The sequence below is a fragment of the Falco cherrug genome, chromosome 4, assembly GCF_023634085.1.
Source record: "Falco cherrug isolate bFalChe1 chromosome 4, bFalChe1.pri, whole genome shotgun sequence".
In the NCBI taxonomy this organism is placed as follows: domain Eukaryota; kingdom Metazoa; phylum Chordata; class Aves; order Falconiformes; family Falconidae; genus Falco; species Falco cherrug.
Window position 1 is genome coordinate 70,996,267 of NC_073700.1, and position 15,345 is coordinate 71,011,611.

General features: G+C 50.0%; 1 protein-coding gene across 1 annotated transcript; it reads left to right on the forward strand.

Annotated features, from left to right (window-relative positions):
- The first annotated feature begins 1,263 nt into the window (after positions 1-1,263).
- On the forward strand, positions 1,264-9,761 carry SKIDA1 (SKI/DACH domain containing 1). Its single transcript, XM_055709555.1, has one exon. The coding sequence runs from the start codon at positions 5,918-5,920 to the stop codon at positions 8,417-8,419; it is 2,502 nt and encodes an 833-aa protein (XP_055565530.1). The 5' UTR covers positions 1,264-5,917; the 3' UTR covers positions 8,420-9,761.
- The last annotated feature ends 5,584 nt before the right edge of the window (positions 9,762-15,345 follow it).

Here is a 15,345-nt window from a genome sequence, read left to right on the forward strand (position 1 = left end):
GGTGGGGAGACCCCACTTCCCGAGGCCCTGGGGGGTGGGGGGGGCGGCAGCCCCCTCCTCTGGTGACCAGGGCCACCAGATTAATTCAGCCCAACTCCCTGGGACAGTGGTTGGAGCAGGATGCTTAAGTGCCTTTCCCCCCTGCATCATCACGCCTTTGCCAATTGAAAAACAAACAAATTAAAAAATATATAAAAATAAAGAGGATGCAAGCGACCCAAGTAATTGTGGGGCCAAGAGTGCGTGTTGTCATCCCCCTCCCCTCCTCCTCCCCCTCCTCCCGATGTGGCCTTAATAGCAAACTGGAAGGCCGGTTTGTTTCATAGGGCCATATTACAACCAACAAGGTAAATAGGGAGTCGTGGGGGGAGAGGGAGGGAGGGAAGGAGCAAAGGAAGGAAGGAGGAAAGAAGGAGGGGGGGTGGCTTTTCTTTGACAGCGTTTAATTGGAATTGAAACATTCTGGGGCTGTAAACATTCTTTATTTATTCAGCACACATAAGCGGGCATTGTTTTATCACCATCATAATTACGGTGTCCTTTAAACTGACTGATAGCAAAGGAGATAAGGGAATGCGCCTGTAGCTCCAGATCAAATCGCTGGCTCTCCCCGGGTCACCAGAATCCACACGGTCCTTGGGGATGAGGAGCGCCGGAAGATTGTGGCCTGGCCATCCCTTACGTCATGAAAGTGATTTGCACCACATTGCTAATTTGGTGCAATTCATAACCTCCTGCTCTCCTACGTTTGCAACTGCTTTTCAGTTTGCAGGGTGTGTTTTTTAAGATGTGTTCCCCAGTACAGAAATTAAGAGAGATCACCTATGTGCAGGAGAGGATCTGATTTCCCAATGTTTGTTGCTTTACCTTTGTCTAATTAAAAATGCAAACTTTTAGGATCCTTTCAGAACAAAGACTCACCAAATCCCCTTTACGTCCAAGGATTTGCAAATTTATAAAGGCTGCATTGAATTCAGCATGGGTCAAGGGGCAAAAAAAGGGTAGAAGGTCACTGCATTTTGATTATGGGTCAGTAAACAACATGGCATGTAGTATGTGTCCAGAAAGTCCTGCTAAAAAGTATTTTAAAACTACCAGGGGTATCAAACTCAAGAAATAGTCTTAGCTCGTGGTGATTATAAATTGCACAGAATTCTAGAGTGCAAGTGACACCCTAGCCCCCACGGCAAAAAACACGACTTAAAAAGCATTTAAGCAGAACTCTGCATTGCTGCTTTGTTTACGGGGGGTGGGGGGGTGTGTGGAGGGAGAGGGGCGGGGGGGAGGAAGGAAAAAACCAACCCTGAAACTCCTAGGCATAAGAGTGTTAGCCAGATTATGATTTTTTTTTTTTTAGACCTGTGGTTGGCATTTCTTTGTCCTACAGTTTTAGAAGATTTAGTTATACATTCTGATTTGTTGTCGTACTAGAATTTACGGCAAATTTTAGGTATTACAGTCACATTTAGCTGACTTTTAAATAGCAGAAGGATCCTATTATACTGTTCTTTGACCCTATTATATTTACGTTACTGGACTCTTTGTGATAGCCTCTAGCTGCTTTCTATCTGTGTCCTCCTTGAGCAAAATATGCCCAGCAATATCTAAAAATAAGGTATAGCATTGGAAAACAAGTTCTCATTTGAAATATATATTTCTGCCCAGCGTCATGAAAGCAAAGCTTTATTTAATGCTTGTCAATACCTGAAGACATGGTCCAGTACTTAACAAATAATAATAAATAATAATAATACTCCAATAATGTGGCAATCCTAGTGTGAAAATGCACATGACCTCCTAGGTTTTCCCGAAGATTTTCAAAAGAATTCTTGCCATTAGTACAACTGGTGGTGGACATCACTGCTGCATTTCCCAACGAAACGTTTAAAAGACTGTAAATGGTGTGTGCATTACTTCATTGCAGAAGGAAGAGGTCAGGCTGAATTGCACTGGCATTTAAACATAATCATACTATGAAAATAAATCAAAACATCACGTAAAAGGAGTATTTTAAATGTTACACACATCTTCTTTCTGGAACGGCGTGGTTAAGCACTTCCCCGCGAGCATATATATTTCAGCACAAGTTTACAAAAATGAAACTGTATGATTTCCAATAAATGGGAATAGGTCCACAGCGAGGTATTATGAATATTATTTTGCTTTTTCTTTTCTAATGAGGTTTATCCTTCGACCAGACAGCTTCAAGACTGAAATACTACTGACTATAGAGTGTGGATTGCAGATTGCACGCTACTCAACGTGAAAAGGAACACATTTGATTAATAGTCTCTGTGTGTGTGTGCGCCTATACACACAACTCTCTGTAGTTGCATGTGTATGTATTTGGCAAAACCGGGCATCTCTGGCCGTCCTTATCTTAAGAAATGTGAGACGAACCTCCATCCCTTTAATCATGTTCATCTTTGATCACCAGCGAGGGTGACACAGTCCACAAAATTAACAAAGAAACTCCCTTGCTTTTGAGAGATGGCCACATATACATCTGGGTCTGCACACACATGCACGACGTACACACAGACACATGAACACGCGGGCACACACCCTGGCTCCCAGTAAGTAAATTATCACATAACTTTTCACGTCATTGATACCAGAGACCTTTAATTTTTCATTTTCATTCTTTTGACCAGCTTTCACATTAACAATCTAAGCCATAAATGTTGGTGGCTATTGATCGCAATCCCCTGTGTGCGTGCAAATCCATTTTCAAGTCCCCTGCCTTTAATGTACGTGTGCGTGTGCAAGGGGCCTCCGCCGGCTCTTTATCAGGATCTCCCCCCAGCCCTGCTCGAAGACGACCCCGGATACACACCGTGTGCTGATGGCCAAGGGAAAGGGCACGCAAAACCCCCCAAAACAAACGGTGGAGAAGTAGCGAAACAGACGTCTCCGCGTGAGATGCGGAGAAAGATACGCAGCCGAAAGTGCGTGTAAGTACGCGCGAGGATGCGCAGGCTGCTGCGGGGGTTCTCCCCGTCGACACCGGGCTCTGCCTCGACCCCGGTGCTCATGGCTGCACCTTTCGACAAACCGGGCTCTGCCGAGGGGCCGTCACTACTCTGGGGCGTTCGGCAGCGCCGGCGCGGAGCCACCGAAAATGCCGCTTTGGGGAGGCAGCTGCCGAGCCGCAGGGCCGGGCTGCCCGCGGCAGCGCGTGGGGGCGGGTGCCCGTGGCTCCCCGCGCGCCAGCGCACGCGTGGGCTCGCACGGGAGCGCGGCCCCGCCGGGCCACCTGGCGAATAAAGGACTTTTCAGCCCATCGGGCGCGTTGGTGGCGTCTTCTGAGCAGCTTTCTCGGAGTTTACTCTGCCTTTGCTGTTGACTCCGTAGCCTTAACCTTAAAGCAGGGGGAGGAGAGCAGTGGGGAGGGGGTGGGGGTGTTGGCGGCATATAAGTACCTCAGGAGGAATTTTTAAACGACCTTATTGTCTCTAGCGCTAGAAAGACTGCGATGATTTCTTTTTAGCGCCAGCAGCTGTTTTCTCTCGAAACTTTGCTTTCAGCTTCAGCATAGGCGAGGGTGCCTCTCGCACGGGCGAGGCTGGGGATCCAGATGCGAGGCGAGGGAAGGCGAACTCCGCGGATGGTCTGAGCTGAGCCGAGGCATTGTTCACTGCTGCTCTCGGTTACGTTTAAAGGCTGAAATATCACGAGATCCACTCAATGATCCTTTTCTAATTCGAGGGACAAAATGTAACGTGCTGTAGCTCTGCTTTCTCGGATGGGAATACTATCCCCGGGTTTCAAAGGGGAGAAGTAGGCATCGCCGTCCGCGTACACATGGATTAAGTTGAACAGCGGCGATTGCATCTGCGCTGAGAGCAACAGTAGAGTCCAGGGCTGACTTTTCAAATCTCAGCCCTCCGAGTTAGAGGCTCCCTTGAACAGACTTCCTCCATTCCCGGATGCACTTCTCCAAATTCCCACTTCTCTCTAGAATTCCTGCAAAATCGAGGGCTCGCCTGCATTTCGCCTTGCCATGCAAAACCGCGTTTTTACAGAGCGATTATGCGCTTGACTTTAGCTGTACCTGACGGGATAACACGAACTCCACGCACCATATTGCCAATACGCGGAGTGGATATTGACGTTTGGGATTGAAGATTTTTTTTTTTCTCCGTCAATTTTTTGCTAAGTCCCAGAAATATGAGATGTCTCGTTAATTTGGCGGATATGTCTAATTCTGGAGGTGCAGTGATACATAAAAGTGCTCGTGTTTGTATCCAGCGGAACACTGGATGCACGGCAGAGATTGGTGATTTTTTTTTTTTTTTTTTTGCAACGCCTAACGTGCGAACCGCAAGCATCACTTTAACGTGACAAGGGAGAGGCATGCAGCTATCGCAACATTTGCGAAATCCTCGTTCCTGACGTTCGAATAATTTAACGTTCCTAAGAAGAGGTTAAACCTTCGTCCTGCTTCTTCCAATTGATTTTAAGGGGCTGCTATAAATGGAACATCAAAAAGCTGCGGCAGGACTACCCCAAGCGGAATATGCGAACTGCGAGCTAGAAGCATCCTAGCCCCTTGCAATATCGTACATTGTGTGTGCCAGCACTTTTTTGTTATTACGTAAAGGCTCTTGGAAGCACCTTGGATATTTTAGATTCTCCTTTCTCTGCTGGAAGCAATCAGCACGCAGGAATCCTGACGTGGGCTCTGGGACTATAGGACATTCCAGCTCGTGATCCAGCATGGTTAATCGTGAAAAGTGTATACATTTCTGGCTTATCTATGCTTTGTTATGGGTCTGACGTGAGCTCACGTCCTCCTCCCCCCCTCCCGCAATATTACAGACAGAATTTCAGTTAAAAGTGGTACAGTATCACGGTGCAGGAACCCGTGATATTCAGGCAGCAAAATAACCTTAGTCCCCGGCTGTAAAAAGCTAATTAAGCAGAAGAGGAAAATCAAGAGAAACTCGAAAATGTAAGTATTCCCTCTCGTTAACAACCGAGCATTTAACTTTGGAGCCTCAGAAAGGGAAATAGCAGGCTGTTCTGCACGTTTTCGCTAAGCTTCATTTTCCACACAATGCAGAATAAAATGCTAGTTTAAAGCGGCTACGTTACCGAAGGATTTTCCATCGCTACGATCAGACTTATGTCCTTTAAATTCACAGCATGCACAAAAGAGCAACGTTTGTCCAAAACAGGCTAAAAATACACGTAACGATAGGGAAAAAAGCATACAAATCCTTCCTCGGAAGCTAGCGACCAGGAAGTCTGAGAGGTCTGAGTGTGTTTGAGCTCGGATTGTTTAATAGAAAGATTTATATACTAACTGTATTATTTACTTTGGGAGGGGAGGTGGCAGTATAAGGGTATGCTAATTAGTGGGAGATTTTTTGGGGGAAGGGGTGGAATATCAATTTTTATTGCATCACCTGTCAGGAGTGTCCAATCAGCGTTGGCTTTAGGGGAATTAATTGATGAAGGTGTCTCCGGACGAGCTCACTTCACTCTGTCATTTTATTTGTAGCTAAAGCAGCGGCGGGAATAGCAGCTGCATTTCTTTTCTCTTCCTCCCTTCACATTCCATTATCATAGTTTCCAATGGAAAAGCAGGGAATGAAAGGGAACAGGTACTGATCTTCAGCAGCAACTTAGAGAAACACTTTGGCAAACCTGTTTTTTAAGATTATATATTGATTGTAGCCTCACGGTATTTTTTTAATTTATTTTTTTAATTTTGTCTAAAGTTTGGCACTTCATTCACCAGGAATAACAGCCTTTGTTATATTTTATTAGCAGGATGCCTTGAGACAAATACAGCATCTGGCTGAGGATTGTGTGTGTGTGGCTTTTTCTTTTTTCTTTTTTTTTCCCCCCTTTTTTTTTCCTCATCTCTCTCTCTCTCTCTGCAAATGCTGGGAATAATTTAATTCACGAAATGGGAGACCTGAAGTCGGGTTTTGAAGAGGTGGATGGCGTGAGGCTCGGCTACCTCATCATTAAAGGAAAGCAAATGTTTGCACTCTCCCAGGTTTTTACAGACCTACTCAAAAACATCCCGCGAACTACCGTGCACAAGCGAATGGATCATTTAAAAGTAAAAAAGCATCACTGCGACCTGGAGGAGTTGAGAAAACTCAAAGCCATCAACTCCATCGCTTTCCACGCCGCCAAATGCACCCTGATCTCCAGAGAGGACGTGGAAGCCCTGTACACATCCTGCAAAACCGAACGGGTTCTTAAGACGAAACGGAGGAAAATCAGCCGGGCGCTGTCACCCACCGACCTCCGGCCGGAGCTCGCACCCACCGACCCCTTCTCCGGCTTCTGGAAGGAGAACAAACTTTGGCTGGGATTGAATGACTCTCCTCGGCCCCTGCTGCCCGTCCGGAGGAAAGCCCTGCGTCCGGGGGACACAGCCTTGCTACCGGCCTCTCATCTACCTCACATTTTTAGTAAATACACTGGCCACAGCTACCCAGAAATCGCTCGGGCGCCTTGCAAACCCCCCGTAAACTATGAAACGGCGCCGGCGGCGGGCAACTGCGCGTCCCTCCGCGCCCGCCGCCCGCCCGCCGCCCGCCCCCCGCCCGCCGCCGCAGCCCGGCCGCGGCTCCCGGCTGCCGGCCCCCCGCCCCCGCCCGCCCGCTGCCGCCGCCGCCGCCACGGGGCGGCCGCCGCCGCCGTCGCGCTGGGCCCCCCCGGCGGCGCCCGCCGGCCCCTGGCCGCGCCGAGGCCCTGCCGGCCCCGCGGCGCCCCGCGGCTGCCGCTGCCCCGCGGCTTCGGGCCGCCGCCGCCCGCCTTCCCCGAGAGCGGCAGCAGCGACTCGGAGTCCAGCTGCTGCTCCGGCCGCGCCGCCCACGACTCGGACTGCGGCTCCAGCCTCTCCAGCTCCAGCGAGGGCAGCTCGGAGGAGGAGGAGGACGAGGAGGAGGAGGAGGACGAGGAGGGCAGCGGCGCCTCGGACTCCAGCGAGGTCAGCTCGGAGGAGGAGGAAGAGGAGGAGGAAGAGGAGGAGGAGGAGGAGGAGGACAGCACCTCGGACTCCGACTCCAGCTCGGTCTCCAGCCAGGTCTCGGTGCAGAGCATCCGCTTCAGGCGCACCAGCTTCTGCAGCCCGCCCGGCGTGGTCCACGCCAACTTCTTGTACCATCTGGCGGCCGCCGCCGCCCCCCGCCCCCCGGCCCCGGCCCCGGCCGCGGCCCCGGCGGAGCCCGGCGGGCCGCCCGCCCTCCGCGGCGCTCCCGGCGGAGTCAAGCCGGAGCTGCCGGAGGAGTGGGGCCGCCCCGGCTGGGCTCCCACCGCCCCGGCGCTGCGCTGCTCCGGCGGCCTGGGGAGCTGCTTCGCGGAGATAAGAGATGACAGGGTATCCGAGATCACATTCCCACACTCTGAATTTTCCAATAATGCCAAGAGTACTGACCTAACAATTAACTGTGTTGCAAAGGGGGCCTCTTCACCTAGCCCAAAGACAAACAATGCATTTCCACAACAAAGAATACTCAGAGAGGCAAGGAAATGCCTTCAAGCAACTACTACACACCGTGCAGATAACAATACAATAGCTGCTAGGTTCTTAAATAATGATTCTTCATCAGCGGCAGCAAATTCAGAGAAAGATTCCAAAATCCCTCATTGTATTGAATTTGCCACGGATTTGCCCTCTTTACAAACTGATCCTGAAGAGGATGCTGCTTCTCCAGGGGCAGCAGCAGCAGCTGAGCTCCAGTGCACTGATACAGGCAATAAGGCATTGCCATTCCTGCACAGCATTAAAATCAAAATAGAGGACAGCAGTGCGAACGACGAGTATGAGCCTGATCTTACAACACATAAGCTAAAGTGTGAGTGCAATGATACTAAGGATGAGTTTTACGGTGTGACTGAGAGTAATAACCAGGACGCTTTATTAACAGCCAAGGAAGATTCTGCATGCACTGAGAAAGAAACCACTTCCTTAAACCCGCTGACTCAGAGTCAGGTCCTCTCATGCACTTTAGGTACTCCAAAACCTGAGGATGGGGAGTATAAATTTGGAGCAAGGGTGAGAAAAAATTACAGGACACTGGTTTTGGGAAAGCGACCTGTACTGCAGACTCCTCCAGTCAAACCAAATTTGAAATCAGCTCGAAGCCCACGTCCTACAGGTAAAATCGAGACACATGAAGGAACACTGGATGATTTTACAGTTAACAATAGACGCAAAAGGGTAGCCAGCAATGTAGCATCAGCAGTGAAAAGGCCATTTAATTTCATGGCAAATTTTCCCTGTCCACCATCACTAATTATTGGCAATGATGGGGATTTGTTGCCAGCTTATTCCTTAAACACCACTAAGGATTCCCAACCACCTCACAAGGCCCATCCTGTATGGAAATGGCAGCTGGGCGGTTCTGCAATACCTCTTCCACCTAGCCACAAATTCAGGAAATTTAATTAATAAAATAGTTTGGAAAATATTTTCTTGAACCACCTTTAACTTTCTTACGTTTTTTAAACTCTGCAGGATGGTTTGTACAAGCCCATTAATGCTATACACACTTTTGGAATCCTGCTTTATCACATTGTGAAGACAGAAACCGGATTACTATTTTCTTTACCAAACAGTGATTTTTTGGTTTGTTTTGGTTGTTGGTTTTTTTTTCCCTGTTGCATTTGGTTGGGGTTTTTTTGGTGGGTTTTTTTTTTTTTTGGGGGGGGGGTTACATTCCACAGAGTACTTCAGGCTAAAGACTCAAGTTAAACTCAGTTATTATGGTAGAGCTGGAACACTTTACTGTTTGAATGCTAATAATGCACCAGTACCTCAATTCAACTGCTGCAAATAAATGTCAAAAGGTTGAATAATAAATATTAGAATGAGCCATTAAATTTATGCACTAGATTTCAAAAATGGAAGTCTAACTGTTAATTCAGTTAAAGTTTGTTAAGTTACATGGTTGCACAGTAAGGGTTCACTATAATTCAATGTGGCAGCAGCCTACTTTTCGGGAGCTTTGTTTTCGGGTGCAGGGGTGTCTTTTTCGAAGAGCAGTTGCACTTAACTTCTTTTTCTCTGGTTTGGAAAGGCTGGGGTCCGCCTGCGACCCCAGCGCTGGGAAAAGCTGCCTCATCTGAAACCAGTAAATAAATGTGGAATTCTATTTTTGGTAGAAGGGTGTCTTTTTACTTGAACAGCCACTCTTTGCAATTGGGAAGCCTTTTTGTTTCACCCAGAGGTCTTAAATAAGGTTACTGTTACCCACTAATGTCATACTTAAGTTGTGGTCTGAACATGCCCCTTACAAACTTGCAAAGCAACTGAAATATTTGCCCGGCTAGCAGTACAATTTATGGTCCAGCCCCTCACGCTGGCTGGAGGAAATAGCAAAGCAGTAAATACAACACAGAAAGTGAAATGAGAGGCCATAAGTGGAAAGAATACACAAAATGAGAAGACCATGTTATTCATAGCTTTTTGGCACCAAAACTCAGGCGTTTCAACCGTGTTACACTTCCCGGTTCTATCTTTATCTCTTTACATTTGTTGTCGTGGGTTTTTTTTGCCATGCCATCCTCTCTATGTAGCAGAAACATTTTTACTGCACGTGACAATCAGAGGCAATTATCTATATTTGCACTTAATATCGAAATAGTCGAACAGGCAGACTTCTAGAGTCTAGCCCTCGGTAAGACATGCTGGTATAATATATTGTGATGATGGAAGCAGTAAATCAAAATTATGGAAATTTGCACTGTTGAAAAGCATGCTTTAGCTTTATTTTCAATTAAAAACACTGTTTTAAAAAAAATCCTGATTCCATACACTTTGAATTATTGCAGAGTTATCCGTGGTTTCCTCTCCGTTTGTAAGTTCACTGTTTTTATTTGGAGGAAATACGCTTCAAGAGGTTAACTGTTTCCCTCCCTCCCCCCCACCCCCTGGAAAAGAAAGGGAAGGGGGGGGGGGGGGGAGAGAAAGGCTGGAGGCCGAGGTGGAGGCAGAGCTGAGGACGGGAGAAGGTCTCTCTTGCGGGGGGAGGACGGGTACAGCAACTCTGAAAACAGCCTGAAAAGTTTGCAGCTTAAGAAAGGCAGTTATAATTGAGTTGCTGAATCAGCAGAGTTTAGGATGAATAATTGCTGGTTTCTTTCTTTGGATTAGCATTTTATTTATACTAGATCATTCCCAAATTAAATTTTAAGGATTCCACTCATCGATCAATCCCGGGAGAATAATTTATCGTAAATCAAAAAAGGAAAACAAAGCAACAATGTAATGTTTACTGTGTGACTCAAAGTCAACATTTCTGCTGGCAATCCACTGCCTGGGTTTCAGTTTTTTAATTCCTGCCTTTTGTGATGCCCTCTCCCAACCCCTCGTGTCTCTAAATATTCCAAGCAGTCACTAACTGATTTCAACTGTTTACTATATCCACACCGGAGTTTTCCTCTCATTGTAAAAGTCTTAGTCTAAGAATACCTGCAGCCAAATATATTTAGAAAGAGTAAACAGTTGCCTTTCAGTGGAGTTACCCTTCCCCCCGCATGCACACGCACACACACACGCACACACATCACTTTAAACTGCCAATTGCAAAAGGTGCATTGCATACTTAACCGTTCCGCTGAAATTACGACGGTCATGAAAAATCTGCTTACTGAAGTTGTTCTGAGATGAATGTTTACATTCGTATGTTTAGAGCTGCACAGATTACAGCCTTATTTTCAGAGAACTGTAAATATGTACAAAATGTACTGCTCAGGAAAGCCCCCTGCTCTGTTAGAAAGCCCTGTCTGCTTGACAAAGGTCTTCTCTTGACCAAAAAAAAAAAAAAAAAAAAAAAAAAGAGAGAAAAGAAAAGCCAAACCCAAAAGCTACAAAGGTGCAATATGCAAACTTGAAACCTAAAATTTTGCCTTGTCAATTAAACAATGTATCACTTTCAAAGTAACTCCATCCCCTGACCCTGTTTACTTCCAATTAGAGATATGCTGATGTGGCCAGGAATTGTAAAATACAGAGGTGCCTTTTCAGGTTCCTGAAATAATCCTGGGAGGGGGGGAGGGGAAGGAATAAGCATAAATTTATACCAAATAGGCTCTGCAGAGTTGAGGACGTGAAATATGGCGCCCAGCCCCACCAGCGGCCCGGGAGCTGCAGGCCTGGGGACAGGAGTGGGGCAGGGAGCACCCCAGGACTGGCACCCACCAGGCATGCCCAGCAGGCTGTGCTGGGCTCCCCTCCACGCAGGCAACATCAAAAGGCAAGAAGTTAAACAGCCAAATAATTTTCACACGTGTACACCTCAGTTTAGTGCAAGCCACTAACAAGGACATTCGTGTTTTTACTACCGTTGGAGAAATTAGCCAGGTACAGTAACTCACTGTGGGGAAGAAGAAAAAAAAGAGGGGATGGGGGAAGGTACTCTTTCCAATTCTGGTAGTTTGGTAACTGTTTCTGACGGCATTGTAATTATTATTGCGAGTAGAGGTCATTATCATTTCATACTTTAATCATATAAAGTCATGTCATTGAGTTATGTAAAAATAATCGATTTTCTCCCATAAAGGTAAGTCCTGATAACGAGGAAACACAAAGGCTTTTCAAGTGAGACAGGTTACCATTTTTGCTGCAATGTTTACAGGAGAAAAAACTTAAAATGTATTAGTAATGCATTGCCTCCATTTTCCAATTCCTGGTGTACGCAAAAATCAACAGAATTTTCTAGAGGAAAAAGCAATCAAGGGAAGTGTGTATACTTTATGGACTATACTCCATAGGTATTTGCCACAAGTACAGTTCACTGGTAAATTTTCTGGGAAGATTTCTGCTGCCAGATGGAAGACAAAAGAAAGTTTTGGACTATGTTTAATTCTCTAGAGCATTAAAAAGGGAACACGTGTAATGCCTTCAGCAACGAGGTATATTGCCTTAAAAGATGTAACTTTCTGTTTACAACAATTTACTTTAAGAAGTGATTGTTCTATAACTTACACTTACTTGACTACAGTGGGATAATCTCTTTACTGGTTTATTTAAAATGCCACTACTAGCAATAATGCAAAATAGTGGTAGCTGTTGTATGAAGTTTGCTGTTCAATCAATTCACATGGTGATTTTTTTTACATGGTCTCTGATCCTTTTTCCTTTAATAGATTTAGTTGCCAATAAATTAAAGTTTCTACAGAAATGAGAGCAATGCTATCATGTTTGTGTTTGTTTACACATGTGAGTGTGAGTCGGAAAGGGTAAAAAAGCGGCATTTTTGACACACAGCAGTAATCTGCAAGGAAGTATTCTACATATGCTGTATGTTAGAGAACATGAAACACGGATAACCTTGTTAATTGTGGTTTTTATGGTTAAGAGGATTGCTGGAAAGAGTATGTCATGGCGCATCCTGGGATCTATTTGGTCAGCTTGGAAGTACAAAAGGAAGGCAAGCGCCTGAAAAGGAAAAGGCCTGGCTAGCAAAATAAGGAGGGAGGCATTAGGGATCTACCTTGCTGAAGTCGTGCCTGCAGACACCCCCCATTCCCCTGCTACTTAGCCCTGCAACCGCGCTTAAAGAAAGCGCGGGCCTGAGAGCCACCGCTGCGCGGGGCCGGGGCTGCAGGCGGCCGGGGCTGGCTGGCCCGCGCCACGGCCTGCTCTGAACCCGCCGGGAAGGGACTGCTAACCGGGCTCAGGCCTTCCACGTTGCATTTTTTCACTGCGCTGATATAATTATTTGCCGTGCCTTAGGCCCCTCTCTCTCCCCTTCTCCCTTTCACTCCGAGGCGGCCTCACAAGCCCCCGCTTTAAAAGGCCCGAGATGTTTTGCATGAAGCGCTCACAATAGGGGTTGAGAGAATTGACAGTTTCAAAAACAAGGCACCCTGTCCTTTCCAGATGCCGAGGACCCCTCTCCCGCACCATCTCTCGTTTGCTCCTCGCTGCTGGTGGCTTTATCCTTAGCATTGCAAATATACGCCAACAGCTGTGTTTGTAAACAGGGGGGAGGCCGGCGGGAGCCCCGCCGCCGGCCCTGCTCTGCGCGGCGCGCTGCCTCCGCCGGCCGCCGCTGCGCTGCCTCGCCAGCCAACGCCTGGAAATTAAATTAAAAAAAAAAAAAAAAAAAAAAGAGGAGAGGGAGACTAAAAAAATGAAGGGAGCTAAGCCGGGGCGCGGGAGTAGCGGCGGCCCTCGAGCGGCGGGCCTGCTCGGCAGCGGGGCCGCCCCTGCGCGGCGGGCCCGGGGGACTGCGCGCCTCGGGCCGCCATCTTGCCCGGCGCCACACAGCTTCCCCTGGCACCCTGGGCCGGCTCCCCCGCTGCCGGAGCGGCTCCCCGCGGTTGGACGGGGGCGGCGCGGCTGCCCGCGGGGCCCCCGGGGGCTCCCGCACTTCAAAGCGGCCTCTCGGCGGGGCCGCGGCTCCCACACCGCACCCCCCTCCGGCTCCTCCGCTGGGGCGTCCATCTTCCCGGTCTCTCCTGTGGCGCGGCCCCAGCCCCGCCGCCTCCCGCCCTGCCCTCGCCGTGCGCGGGGGGCCGCGGCCGGGGAAGAACCACGGGAGGAAGCCCGCGGTGCTTCCTCGGGGCAGCTGCCCGGTGAGGGGGCAGCGAGGGCGGCCCCGGGCCGCGGCGGGGAGGCGGCCAGGGATCCGCCGGAGGGGCCCGGCGCCGGAGGAGGCTTGGGGGCGCCGGGGGAGGCTTGGGGGCTCGGCGGAGGTCCTGTGCCCTCCGCCCCCGCGGAGCCGGCCCGGGGAGGGGACGGGGAGCGGGGTCATCGCATAAAGTGCAACAGGGCTCTTTGCTCTTGCGTCTAAAATGCAGTCGGAGCTGTAAAGCGTGTGAAATTACGCACTGGTCTCTTAAAGAGTGGCTAATTTATAGTAAATAGCGAGGGCTTTGTAAATGGCTTTATTATGTTGTTTCTTGTTAATTGTTGAGAAAATCCCCATTGTTGAGTGTGAATGGCTTTATGGGCTAACCCGGTCTCCGGTGCAATCGAGGGGCAGTAAATGGCCGCTCCGCTAATGTGGCCCGTAGCGAAAAGCCGGCACCAGCCGCGGTGACCTTTGGGCGGCGGTGCCCGGGTGAGCGTAGGGGCCGGGCCGGGCCGCGGAGCTGCGCGGGGGCCGTGGCGTGCGGCGGCCGCACTAAAATGGACGCCCGGCAGGCAGCCCCGGCACCGGGCGCGGCTGCATCTTCGTCCTCTCGGAGCGGACCCCGGCACGGAGGTGACCCCCTCTCCGGGCCTGCCTGCCCGCGCAGCAGCGGCGCTGAGCGGCGCCGCGGCGGGCCCGTCCGGCTCTCCCGGCGTAGGGCCGAGCCCGCGGGCTCGCCGTGGCCGCGCACACGTGCAGGAGCCGCTCCCCGCCTTTGTTAGCGGCCGCACCGCCCGCCTGCCCTGCAACGCCCCGGCCGGCAGCCCGGGGTGCCCCTGCCTCGCCGAGGGGCGCGTCTGCCCGGCCAGGGGGGCGGGGGACGCCCCGGCAGCGCCGCGATACAGTGCGGCCCTCGGCCTCGCTCGCCGCCGTCCCCCTTAGACAAATAAACAGGAGCCAGCACCTCCAGCCCCTTCTCCCCCTGTCCCGGATGGGGCGGGTGTGTGTGTAGAAGACAGGGGTGCCGCAGTGAACTTCCCCAGACTCCACAACCCGGCCCCCGGTGGCGGGGGGAGGCACGCCGCTGCTCCCGGCAGCCAGAGTAACCGGGATGCGGGGACTTCCCCGCCGCTGCAACATAAACGCCGTTTCACCGAAACGCCTCCCTAGCGCACGTGCCTGCATATTATAAAATACAAATCGCGATGAAATGTAAATTCCACTCTAGAAACTTATATTGGGCTATTCTCTTTCCTGAAATCTCTCCCCCTCTGATTTCGCTATTAGGAGAAATCCCCCTGGGTTTAAAGCACTTGTTTCACGGATTTCTGTACAGCCCACATCTGTTGACTTCCCCTCTGCGCTCGCCCCTTCTGCAGACAGAGGACGTCGCGGGTCTCCCGGCGGGGCCGAGCCGCGGAGGGGCCGCGCAGCCCCAGCCCTGTCCCTCGGAGCCCGGCGATTTTCCAAACTGCCTTTCAGGTTCGGGGTTGAATTGCAAACGTGTCAGCTGCACGGCTCCCTCTTCGCCGGTACTGGAGCTCTCAGCTTTTCCAGGATGATTGGTAGTGTCGGAGGAGCTAGATAGGGCTGTACAGTCCATTTCCCTCAAACCGGGATGTTTCCGCCAACCTGCGTTTGGTTTTCCCCAAAGAGCAGCGGCGAGTTTAGCCGGGAAACACGTCCCGGCTAAACCCTCGCCTTCAGCTGCCACTCGGGTCACTTCACATCTTTGTATGATATTTCATTCTGTCATTCCCCTTTCTCTACCTTCCCGGGCAAAAATAAACAAACA

Coding starts and splice junctions, on each gene's coding strand:
- SKIDA1 (XM_055709555.1), top strand. CDS start 5,918: ATGGGAGACCTGAAGTCGGGTTTTGAAGAGGTGGATGGCGTGAGGCTC.